This window comes from Doryrhamphus excisus, chromosome 19 (assembly GCF_030265055.1).
Source record: "Doryrhamphus excisus isolate RoL2022-K1 chromosome 19, RoL_Dexc_1.0, whole genome shotgun sequence".
Taxonomy (NCBI): Eukaryota; Metazoa; Chordata; class Actinopteri; order Syngnathiformes; family Syngnathidae; genus Doryrhamphus; species Doryrhamphus excisus.
Window position 1 is genome coordinate 16,695,402 of NC_080484.1, and position 13,641 is coordinate 16,709,042.

General features: G+C 39.5%; 1 protein-coding gene across 6 annotated transcripts in view; it reads left to right on the plus strand.

The window, feature by feature from the left end:
* Positions 1–13,641, plus strand: part of LOC131107545 (glutamate receptor ionotropic, NMDA 2D) — a 101,948-nt gene that overhangs the window by 62,930 nt on the left and 25,377 nt on the right. For all 6 annotated transcript variants that reach the window (XM_058057660.1, XM_058057663.1, XM_058057662.1 and 3 more), the window contains 4 exons: positions 5,253–5,458; positions 7,964–8,132; positions 11,963–12,116; positions 12,270–12,395. In XM_058057660.1, coding sequence (XP_057913643.1) covers positions 5,253–5,458; positions 7,964–8,132; positions 11,963–12,116; positions 12,270–12,395 — 655 coding nt within the window. The remainder of the gene's footprint in view (positions 1–5,252; positions 5,459–7,963; positions 8,133–11,962; positions 12,117–12,269; positions 12,396–13,641) is intronic.

Consider the following 13,641-nt stretch of genomic DNA (forward strand, 5'->3'; position numbering starts at 1 on the left):
AGAGCCCTCTACACATGACATAACACCCCTATAGTCACCTTTACACTGCTAGACATAGTAATAGAAAATAAGATATACAGTAAGTCATAAAAATATATCTACCAACTTCTAAATATGTGTTTTTTTAAACATTATTAGAGCCCTCTACACATGACATAACACCCCTATAGTCACCTTTACACTGCTAGACATAGTAATAGAAAATAAGATATACAGTAAGTCATAAAAATATATCTACCAACTTCTAAATATGTCTTTTTTTAAAACATTATTAGAGCCCTCTACACATGACATAACAACCCTATAGTCACCTTTACATTGCTACACATAGTAATAGAAAATAAGCTATACAGTAAGTCATCAAAATATATCTACCAACTTTTAAATATGTGTTATTTTACATTATTAGAGCCCTCTACACATGAAATAACAACCCTATAGTCACATTTACACTGCTAGACATAGTAATAGAAAATAAGATGTACAGTAAGTCATAATAATATATCTACCAACTTCTAGATATGTGTTTTTTTAACATTATTAGAGCCCTCTACACATGAAATAACAACCCTATAGTCACCTTTATACTGCTAGACATAGTAATAGAAAATAAGATATACAGTAAGTCATAAAAATATATCCACCAACTTCTATATATGTGTTTTTTTTACATTATTAGAGCCCTCTACACATGACATAACACCCCTATAGTCACCTTTATACTGCTAGACATAGTAATAGAAAATAAGATATACAGTAAGTCATAAAAATATATCTACCAACTTCTAAATATGTGTTTTTTAAACATTATTAGAGCCCTCTACACATGACATAACACCCCTATAGTCACCTTTACACTGCTACACATAGTAATAGAAAATAAGCTATACAGTAAGTCATCAAAATATATCTACCAACTTTTAAATATGTGTTATTTTACATTATTAGAGCCCTCTACACATGAAATAACAACCCTATAGTCACATTTACACTGCTAGACATAGTAATAGAAAATAAGCTATACAGTAAGTCATCAAAATATATCTACCAACTTCTAAATATGTGTTATTTAAACATTATTAGAGCCCTCTACACATGAAATAACAACCCTATAGTCACATTTACACTGCTAGACATAGTAATAGAAAATAAGATATACAGTAAGTCATAATAATATATCTACCAACTTCTAGATATGTGTTTTTTTAACATTATTAGAGCCCTCTACACATGAAATAACAACCCTATAGTCACCTTTACACTGCTAGACATAGTAATAGAAAATAAGATATACAGTAAGTCATAAAAATATATCCACCAACTTCTATATATGTGTTTTTTTTTACATTATTAGAGCCCTCTACACATGACATAACACCCCTATAGTCACCTTTACACTGCTAGACATAGTAATAGAAAATAAGATATACAGTAAGTCATAAAAATATATCCACCAACTTCTATATATGTGTTTTTTTTACATTATTAGAGCCCTCTACACATGACATAACACCCCTATAGTCACCTTTACACTGCTAGACATAGTAATAGAAAATAAGATATACAGTAAGTCATAAAAATATATCCACCAACTTCTATATATGTGTTTTTTTTTACATTATTAGAGCCCTCTACACATGACATAACACCCCTATAGTCACCTTTACACTGCTAGACATAGTAATAGAAAATAAGATATACAGTAAGTCATAAAAATATATCTACCAACTTCTAAATATGTCTTTTTTTAAAACATTATTAGAGCCCTCTACACATGACATAACACCCCTATAGTCACCTTTACACTGCTAGACATAGTAATAGAAAATAAGATATACAGTAAGTCATGAAAATATATCTACCAAATTCTGGATGTGTTGTTTTAAACATTATTAGAGCCCTCTGCACATGACATAACACCCCTATAGTCACCTTTACACTGCTAGACATAGTAATAGAACATAAGATATTCAGTAAGTCATAAAAATATATCTACCAAATTCTGGATGTGTTTTTTTAAACATTATTAGAGCCCTCTAGACATCAAATAACACCCCTACAGTCACCTTTACACTGCAAGAAATAGTAATAGAAAATAAGCTATACATTAAGTCATTAAAATATATCTACCAACTTCTATATATGTGGGGTTTTTTACATTATTAGAGCCCTCTACACATGAAATAACAACCCTATAGTCACATTTACACTGCTAGACATAGGAATAGAAAATAAGATGTACAGTAAGTCATAAAAATATATCCACCAACTTCTAAATATGTGTTTTTTTAAACATTATTAGAGCCCTCTACACATGACATAACACCCCTATAGTCACCTTTACACTGCTAGACATAGTAATAGAAAACTTGAGTTTTCCCGACTTTGAAGGCCGTATCATCGATTGGTCATCGACAGAATGGTTGCAAAGACGTAAACGGGCTGCTTACGGTGTCTGTGACTCCATTTTAGCAGGCGAAGTCATGTCGGAGTGATTATTATGTGGTTATGCTGCGTATCAATGAATGACCACTGCGACAAATCTGGATTACCATCCCGGAGCCATCAATCAATGTAGCCTTTGGTCGTGCATGAATTTGCTAGGTAATTGCTCCCGTCTAGCATAACAATATGAATTTAGAGGCGGCTCTTTGAACGTATATGGCTGACCGCTACAATACCAGTACCAACAATACCATGCCTGCGGTAAATAGTACCTTTATGGAGATAATATTTTTTATTTATTAATTATTATATTAATTAATTATTATTTTATATTATTTATTTCATTTTTTATGGAGACTGTCCATCAAGACACGAAAAGGAACGCTAAACACAAAGCCCGCATGAACAAATGATACTTGGCTCAATTGGGATCATAACAGTGATGTGCGAGTAATCAACGAGTCGTTCGCTGAACGGCGACTCAATGGTGCTTGTGTCTATTCACTGATTCACTGGCGCACTCTTGATACTCGTGTAGAAAAGTCGCGTCACATCGACGCAACGATTTTTTTCACCAACTAACGGGTACTCCACCGAGACTTGGATTTCACACAACGGGGGCTCAGATTACAGCGACTCATGATTAATTGCCAAAGAGTCGAGTTTCATCAACAAGAGTCATGTATCATCCATTTCTGGATACTGGATACTCTTTGACTCAATAGTACTCAACAAAAACAACAATTTTACCGACTCAAGGTACTCGACAAAGACCCAAAATGTAACAAAGAATGGGTACTCGACGAAGACCCAAGTTTCACAGACTCCCGGAGTTACGATGAAGACTCGACAAAAACTTGAATTCCACCGACTCCCAGGTACTTAATGGAGGTTCAATGAAGAGTCATGATTCATTGACAAAGACTAGAGTTTCACCGACTCACAGGAACTTGACTAAGGCTCAAATTTCACCGACTCGAGGGTACTCGAGTTATGGGTGCTCGAGGAAGACTGGAGTCTGACTGACTCACAGGTACTCAGCAAAGACTCGAATTGCATTGACTCGTGGGTATGCAGGGATGACTCAAGTTTCCCTGACTCACAGGTGCTCGATGAAGACTTGAGTTTCAAGGACTCACAGGAACTTAACTTTGGCTCAAATTTCACAGACTCTGGAATACTTCACCAAGACTCGAGTTTCACTGATTCGTGAGTGCTCGACAAAGACTCGTGGGTATTCAGCGAAGACTCAAGTTTCACTGACTCACAGGTGCTCGATGAAGACTCAAGTTTCAATGACTCACAGGAACCTGACTTGGGCTCAAGTTTCACTGACTCAAGAGTACTTGACGAAGACTCGAGTTTCAATGATTCGTGAGTGCTCGACGAAGACTCAAATTTGACTGACTCACAGATTCTCAATGAAGACCCAAGTTTCCCTGACTCGCGGGTACTCAGAAAGACTCAAATTTCATTGACTCATGGGTATTGAGCGAAGACTCAAGTTTCACTGACTCACAGGTGCTCGATGAAGACTCAAGTTTCAATGACTCACAGGAACCTGACTCAAGCTCCAGTTTCACTGACTCAAGAGTACTTGACGAAGACTCGAGTTTCACTGATTCATGAGTGCTCGATGAAGACTCAAGCGTCAGTGACTCACAGGAACCTGACCAAGACTCAAATTTGAACTGACTCAAGAGTACTTGACGAAGACTCGAGTTTCACTGATTCATGAGTGCTCGACAAAGACTCAAATTTGACTGACATTTGACTGACTCACAGGTTCTCAATGAAGACTCAAGTTTCACTGACTCAGGGGACTCAGTGACTCCCTGACTCACAGGTGCTCGATGAAGACTCAAGTTTCACTGACTCACAGGAACCTGACTAAGGATCAAATTTCACTGACAAAGACTCGAGTTTCACTGATTCATGAGTGCTCGACGAAGACTCAAATTTGACTGACTCACAGGTTCTCAATGAAGACTCGAGTTTCACAGGTACTCGACAAAAAAATTCACCATCTCGAGGGTACTTGACAAAAACTGAAATGCTCTAAAGACTTGGGTTTCACTGACTCACAACTGCTCAATGAAGTCTCTGTTTGACCGACTCAAGGGTACTTGAAGAAGACTCGGATTTCACTGACTGGCAGGCATTTGATGAACATGACTCACAACTCTTATCACCCGACTTACGGGTGCTTGACAAGGCTCGCGAGTCATCAATTCAAGGGTACTTGACTCAAGTTTCACCAACCTACTTGCGCTTGACAAAGACTCAGGTGTCTGACTCACAGGGTACTTGAGGGTGACTCGAATTTGAACGACTTGAGGGTACTCAACAAAGTCAATTTGAACGACTCACAGGTACTCGATAAAGACCCAGATTTCAGCAACTGAGGGGTGCTCGATGAAGACTTGAATTGAAAAGAGTGAATAGAGTACCCGATTCATTTCGCGGAGTTGTGCTTGACAAAGACTCAGGTGTCTCTGACTCACAGGGCACTTGAGGGTGACTCGAATTTGAACGACTTGAGGGTACTCAACAAAGTAAATTTGAACGACTCACAGGTACTCGATAAAGACCCAGATTTCAGCAACTGAGGGGTGCTCGATGAAGACTTGAATTGAAAAGAGTGAATAGAGTACCCGATTCATTTCGCGGAGTGACTCATAAGAATCGTTTAGCTTTAATGTTTTTCCAGGGTTTTGTCCATCTGTACAAACCACTGTATGGGTTGCTGGCACCGGCATCAGTCAAGCATGAATGAAGTGTTTCATGGTGCCCATCTGTCTTCCCAGGTAGGCTGGTGGGAGAAGGGCGTGCTGAGGTTGCGATCTCCCGCCTGGTCCCGCTACGGGTCTTTCCTGAAACCTCCAGACGACGCCCAGCACCTGCGTGTCGTCACGCTGGAGGAAAGACCTTTTGTCATCGTGGAGCTGGCAGACCCCGCATCGGGGACTTGCATCCGGGACTCGGTACCCTGCAGACGGCCACTCAACGCCAGGTTTGAACAGGAACAATAATCCCCAGCATAGGATGCGTGTGCGTCCGTAACCCACGCCAAGCTAAAACTCAACTCTGAACCCCCGGTGTCACTTCCTGTCGTACCGCCGCCCATCACTCTGGAACACATTTGCAGCAACACATGGCAGCTTGCCGTATTTATGCGTTTTTGTCTTATTATGTCTACTACATTGGGTGATTGTAATGTAAAGTGACTATAGGGGTGTTATTTTATGTTTAGAGAGCTCTAAAAATGTCTTATTGTCTCTTGTTATGTCTACTATATTGGATCATTGGAGTGTAATGTTAAAACATGTATTTAGAAGGTCATAACAGGTTTTGTCTTATTATTTAAACTATATTGGGTAATAGGAGTGTAAAGGTGACTATAGGGGTGTTATTTTATGTCTAGAGAGCTCTAAAAATGTTTGATAATGTTAAAACATGTATTTAGAAAGTCATAACAGGTTTTCTCTGACTTATTTTCTCTTATTATTTATACTATATTGGGTAATAGGAGTGTAAAGGTGATTATAGGGTTGTTACTTTATGTCTAGAGAGCTCTAAAAATGTTTGATAATGTTAAAACATGTATTTAGTAGGTCATAACAGGTTTTCTTTGACTTATTTTCTTTTATTATTTATACTATATTGGGTAACAGGAGTGTAAAGCTGACTATAGGGGTGTTATTTTATGTCTAGAGAGCTCTAAAAATGTTTGATAATGTTAAAACATGTATTTAGAAAGTCATAACAGGTTTCCTCTGACTTATTTTCTCTTATTATTTATACTATATTGGGTAATAGGAGTGTAAAGGTGACTATAGGGGTGTTATTTTATGTCTAGAGAGCTCTAAAAATGTTTGATAATGTTAAAACATGTATTTAGAAGGTCATAACAGGTTTTCTCTGACTTATTTTCTCATTATTTATACTATATTGGGTAATAGGAGTGTAAAGGTGATTATAGGGTTGTTACTTTATGTCTAGAGAGCTCTAAAAATGTTTGATAATGTTAAAACATGTATTTAGTAGGTCATAACAGGTTTTCTTTGACTTATTTTCTTTTATTATTTATACTATATTGGGTAACAGGAGTGTAAAGCTGACTATAGGGGTGTTATTTTATGTCTAGAGAGCTCTAAAAATGTTTGATAATGTTAAAACATGTATTTAGAAAGTCATAACAGGTTTTCTCTGAGTTATTTTATCTTATTATTTATACTATATTGGGTAATAGGAGTGTAAAGGTGACTATAGGGGTGTTATTTTATGTCTAGAGAGCTCTAAAAATGTTTGATAATGTTAAAACATGTAGTTCGAAGGTCATAACAGGTTTTCTCTGACTTATTTTCTCTCATTATTTAGACTATATTGGGTAACGGAGTGTAAAGGTGACTATAGGGGTGTTATTTTATGTCTAGAGAGCTCTAAAAATGTTTGATAAAGTTAAAACATGTATTTGGTAGGTCAGAACAGGTTTTCTCATTCTACCCAATGTAGTAGACATAATATGAGGAAATAAGACGGAGAAAATGTGTTTAAATACGCTTTTTACAGCAGGGTGGTCTTGCTGTATAGAGGATCTTTGACTAGCATTTGCATAGTAGGTTACTAAAAACAGCAGGGTGCTCTTGCCGTATAGAAGATCTTTGAATAGCATTTCTGTAGGAGGTTACTAAAAACAGCAGGGTGCTCTTGCCGTAAAGAAGATCTTTGACCAGCATTTGCATAGTAGGTTACTAAAAACTGCAGAGTGCTCTTGCCGTATAGAGGATCTTTGACTAGCATTTGCATAGTAGGTTACTAAAAACAGCAGAGTGCTCTTGCCATATAGAAGATCTTTGACTGGCATTTGCATAGTAGGTTACTAAAAACAGCAGAGTGCTCTTGCCGTATAGAGGATCTTTGACTGGCATTTGCATAGTAGGTTACTAAAAACAGCAGAGTGCTCTTGCCATATAGAAGATCTTTGACTGGCATTTGCATAGTAGGTTACTAAAAACAGCAGAGTGCTCTTGCCGTATAGAGGATCTTTGACTGGCATTTGCATAATAGGTTACTAAAAACAGCAGAGTGCTCTTGCCGTATAGAAGATCTTTGACTGGCATTTGCATAGTAGGTTACTAAAAACAGCAGAGTGCTCTTGCCGTATAGAAGATCTTTGACTGGCATTTGCATAGTAGGTTACTAAAAACAGCAGAGTGCTCTTGCCGTATAGAGGATCTTTGACTGGCATTTGCATAGTAGGTTACTAAAAACAGCAGAGTGCTCTTGCCGTATAGAGGATCTTTGACTAGGATTTCCATAGTAGGTTACTAAAAACAGCAGGGTGCTCTTGCGGTATAGAGGTTTTGGAATCAGACACGGCCAGAGTGAAGCTTTCTAGTCCGTCATCCCCCCTGAAGGCACGACAGCACCTATCCAACACAGCTCCATCAAACCTGTCAGCACTTTCATTTCATCTCCTTTCCTTGAAACCTTTCCTTCTTCACTCTCCTTCCAGCACCAACCACGAGGGCGTGGCTCCCAGGAAGCAATGCTGCAAGGGCTTCTGCATCGACATCCTCAAGAGATTGGCCAAGATCGTGGGCTTCACCTACGACCTCTACCTCGTGACCAACGGGAAGCACGGCAAGAAAATCGATGGCGTTTGGAACGGCATGATTGGAGAGGCGAGTGTCATTCCGCTTTTTTTTTTTTTTTTTTTTTTTCGCCTCCGGGCTTGTTTATTCGCGCCTGGGCTTGTTTGTGCTGAATTTTCCCGTCAGTAAGCTGTATGCTAACATTCCTCCGCCTCCTGGGTGACCATTAAAGACGAGAAGACGCCGAGAGAGAGAGAAAGCAGACAGTTACACTAATTAGACGGACAAGCATGATGCTCCTGCAAACACCACCCGGCGTGTTTATCTGACTAAACGTTGGCGCAGACCTTCTGGCCAGTTTGATCCGTCCTTGATATTTGCTTTCCGTACGCTTCGCCATGTCCTCTCAGGAGCCGCACAAAGGACAAGGTGGGAAGATCGCTTTGGAAAACCTTTTGGTTAGCATTGTTCTGGAAGTCGAATGAAAAGATCTCAGCTTAGCCGCCACGGTACCTGAAATAGATGGCAACACCCACTAAGAGCCATCCAAACCGGAGCCTGTTCACTAGTTTGGGCTTTGACCCCCATGGAAACGGCCTTCTGGGTGCCATGACACCATCTTTGTTGAGTCAGTCATCTTTGTAAAAGATCTTTGATCTGAAAACACACGTTTGTTGTGGAGACCAGCCAATACACTGCTGTACATTTGCATAGTAGCTTACTAAAAACAGCAGGGTGCTCTTGCCGTTTAGAGGATCTTTGACTTGCATTTGCATAGTAGGTTACTAAAAACAGCAGCGTGCTCTTGCTGTATAGAGGATCTTTGACTAGCATTTGCATAGTAGGCTACTAAAACAGCAGTGTGCTCTTGTCGTATAGAGGATCTTTGATTGGCATTTGCATAATAGGTTACTAAAAACAGCAGGGTGCTCTTGCCGTATAGAGGATCTTTGACTGGCATTTCCATAGTAGGTTACTAAAAACAGCAGGGTGCTCTTGCCGTATAGAAGATCTTTGAATAGCATTTCTGTAGGAGGTTACTAAAAACAGCAGGGTGCTCTTGCCGTAAAGAGGATCTTTGACTGGCATTTGCATAGTAGCTTACTAAAAACAGCAGGGTGCTCTTGCCGTATAGAGGATCTTTGATTGGCATTTGCATAATAGGTTACTAAAAACAGCAGGGTGCTCTTGCCGTATAGAGGATCTTTGACTGGCATTTCCATAGTAGGTTACTAAAAACAGCAGGGTGGTCTTGCCGTATAGAAGATCTTTGACTAGGATTTCCATTGTAGGTTACTAAAAACAGCAGGGTGCTCTTGCCGTTTAGAGGATCTTTGACTAGCATTTGCATAGTAGGTTACTAAAAACAGCAGCGTGCTCTTGCTGTATAGAGGATCTTTGACTAGCATTTGCATAGTAGGCTACTAAAAACAGCAGTGTGCTCTTGTCGTATAGAGGATCTTTGATTGGCATTTGCATAATAGGTTACTAAAAACAGCAGGGTGCTCTTGCCGTATAGAGGATCTTTGACTGGCATTTCCATAGTAGGTTACTAAAAACAGCAGGGTGCTCTTGCCGTATAGAAGATCTTTGAATAGCATTTCTGTAGGAGGTTACTAAAAACAGCAGGGTGCTCTTGCCGTAAAGAGGATCTTTGACCAGCATTTCCATAGTAGGTTACTAAAAACAGCAGCATGCTCTTGCCGTTTAGAGGATCTTTGACTGGCATTTGCATAATAGGTTACTAAAAACAGCAGGGTGCTCTTGCCGTATAGAGGATCTTTGACTTGCATTTGCATAGTAGGTTACTAAAAACAGCAGTGTGCTCTTGCCGTATAGAGGATCTTTGACTAGCATTTGCATAGTAGCTTACTAAAAACAGCAGGGTGCTCTTGCCGTTTAGAGGATCTTTGACTTGCATTTGCATAGTAGGTTACTAAAAACAGCAGGGTGCTCTTGCCGTTTAGAGGATCTTTGACTTGCATTTGCATAGTAGGTTACTAAAAACAGCAGTGTGCTCTTGCCGTATAGAGGATCTTTGACTAGCATTTGCATTGTAGCTTACTAAAAACAGCAGGGTGCTCTTGCCGTTTAGAGGATCTTTGACTTGCATTTGCATAGTAGGTTACTAAAAACAGCAGCGTGCTCTTGCTGTATAGAGGATCTTTGACTTGCATTTGCATAGTAGGCTACTAAAACAGCAGTGTGCTCTTGTCGTATAGAGGATCTTTGACTAGCATTTGCATAGTAGCTTACTAAAAACAGCAGTGTGCTCTTGCCGTATAGAGGATCTTTGACTAGCATTTGCATAGTAGGTTACTAAAAACAGCAGCGTGCTCTTGCTGTATAGAGGATCTTTGACTAGCATTTGCATAGTAGGCTACTAAAACAGCAGTGTGCTCTTGTCGTATAGAGGATCTTTGATTGGCATTTGCATAATAGGTTACTAAAAACAGCAGGGTGCTCTTGCCGTATAGAGGATCTTTGACTGGCATTTCCATAGTAGGTTACTAAAAACAGCAGGGTGCTCTTGCCGTATAGAAGATCTTTGAATAGCATTTCTGTAGGAGGTTACTAAAAACAGCAGGGTGCTCTTGCCGTAAAGAGGATCTTTGACCAGCATTTCCATAGTAGGTTACTAAAAACAGCAGCATGCTCTTGCCGTTTAGAGGATCTTTGACTGGCATTTGCATAATAGGTTACTAAAAACAGCAGGGTGCTCTTGCCGTATAGAGGATCTTTGACTGGCATTTGCATAGTAGGTTACTAAAAACAGCAGTGTGCTCTTGCCGTATAGAGGATCTTTGACTGGCATTTGCATAGTAGGTTACTAAAAACAGCAGTGTGCTCTTGTCGTATAGAGGATCTTTGATTGGCATTTGCATAGTAGGTTACTAAAAACAGCAGGGTGCTCTTGCCGTATAGAAGATCTTTGAATAGCATTTCTGTAGGAGGTTACTAAAAACAGCAGGGTGCTCTTGCCGTAAAGAGGATCTTTGACCAGCATTTCCATAGTAGGTTACTAAAAACAGCAGCATGCTCTTGCCGTTTAGAGGATCTTTGACTGGCATTTGCATAATAGGTTACTAAAAACAGCAGGGTGCTCTTGCCGTATAGAGGATCTTTGACTGGCATTTGCATAGTAGGTTACTAAAAACAGCAGTGTGCTCTTGTCGTATAGAGGATCTTTGATTGGCATTTGCATAGTAGGTTACTAAAAACAGCAGGGTGCTCTTGCCGTATAGAGGATCTTTGACTGGCATTTCCATAGTAGGTTACCATAAACAGCCGCGTGCTCTTGCCGTATAGAAGATCTTTGACTATCATTTGAATAGTAGGTTACTAAAAACAGCCGGGTGGTCTTGCCGTATAGAGGATCTTTTCCTGGCCTAGGCGTTAGTAGTTAGGGCCGAGAGAGATATTACTTTCCTTCATCCACATTTGTCTCCCCAGGTGGGCTCCTTGTCCAAACCTTTCCATCCCTTGTGACTTGAGGCCTTGGCTGGACCTGTCTATCAAAACTATTTCCACTCACATGAAAAAAAGGCCGAGTTGGCGCGTTGTTTTCTCCAAACAAACAGCCGTGTGCTTTTTGATCGGATGTTCCAAAGCCTGACATTCTTTGATCAGGTAATCCAGACGCTCCGCTCGGCTTCGTTTTTCTGCTGATTTGCTGCGAAGGAGTGGATGTGCCACGTCTAATGTAGATTAACATTTCACCGCTACAATCAGCCGACGCAGCGCTTTTCCGGGGGGGGGGGGGGGGGGTGGCGGGAAGGAGCTCGCTCGGTATGCTAAGGAGACGCGGAGAGGACACGTGTTCGGTTCTTGTAACCATATGGCTCGTGCACATTTTTTTACAAGCGGCGTCTGATGCTAATTAGCCCGTGTGACATGACGACATTTTTTTTTCCTCTCAGGTGGTGTACAAGCGAGCCGACATGGCCATCGGCTCGCTGACCATCAACGAGGAGAGGTCGGAGGTTGTGGATTTCTCCGTCCCTTTCGTGGAAACGGGGATCAGTGTCATGGTCTCCCGTAGCAACGGAACCGTATCACCATCTGCTTTCCTAGGTGATTTCATTTGACCACAATATACTTATATACTGATTTATTGCATATTGTTTATGTAGATATTACGAGAAACAAACAATACTGTGTCGTTTTTTGGATTGTTATAATATTGTGAGCATAAAGTCCAAATACTTTTGCGCGGTGCCTTTGAAGAGCCCTACAGTCCAGCGGTGTGGGTGATGATGTTCGTCATGTGCCTGACCGTGGTGGCTGTGACCGTCTTCATCTTTGAGTTCTTCAGTCCCGTGGGCTACAACCGCAGTCTGCAAACCGGCAAGAGTGAGTGACCGATCTGGGGGGCTTTTTGTCCCCTCTGAGCAACCAACACACAGCTGACATGCTAACTTCATGCTAGGGGGAGCATAATATGTCTACTTTATTGGGTAATAGGAGTGTAAAAGTGACTATAGGGGTGTTATTTCATGCCTAGAGGGCTCTACTATTCTTAAAACACATATTTAGAGGTTTTCATTGTTTCATATGCCTCATTATGTCAACTACATTGGGTAATATGAGTGTAATAGTGACTATAGGGGTGTTATTTCAAGTGTGGAGAGCTCTAATAATGTTACAAAGCATATCTATGAGGTCATAAACGGGTTTCATATTTATAATATGTATTTTTTCTCTTATTATGTCTACTTTATAGGGTAATAAGAGTGTAAAAGTGACTATAGGGGTGTTAGTTCATGTCTAGAGGGCTCTAATATTGTTAAAAATATATGTTTATGAGGTCATAAACAGGTTTCATATTTATAATATGTATTTTTTCTCTTATTATGTCTACTTTATTGGGTAATAGGAGGGTAAAAGTGACTATAGGGGTGTTATTTCATGCCTAGAGGGCTCTAATATTCTTAAAACACATATTTAGAGGTTTTCATTGTTTCATATGCCTCATTATGTCAACTACATTGGGTAATATGAGTGTAATAGTGACTATAGGGGTGTTATTTCAAGTGTGGAGAGCTCTAATAATGTTACAAAGCATATCTATGAGGTCATAAACGGGTTTCATATTTATAATATGTCTTTTTTCTCTTATTATGTCTACTTTATAGGGTAATAAGAGTGTAAAAGTGACTATAGGGGTGTTAGTTCATGTCTAGAGGGCTCTAATATTGTTAAAAATATATGTTTATGAGGTCATAAACAGGTTTCATATTTATAATATGTATTTTTTCTCTTATTATGTCTACTTTATTGGGTAATAGGAGGGTAAAAATGACTATAGGGGTGTTATTTCATGCCTAGAGGGCTCTAATATTCTTAAAACACATATTTAGAGGTTTTCATTGTTTCATATGCCTCATTATGTCAACTACATTGGGTAATATGAGTGTAATAGTGACTATAGGGGTGTTATTTCAAGTGTGGAGAGCTCTAATAATGTTACAAAGCATATCTATGAGGTCATAAACGGGTTTCATATTTATAATATGTCTTTTTTCTCTTATTATGTCTACTTTATAGGGTAATAAGAGTGTAAAAGTGACTATAGGGGTGTTAGTTCATGTCTAGAGGG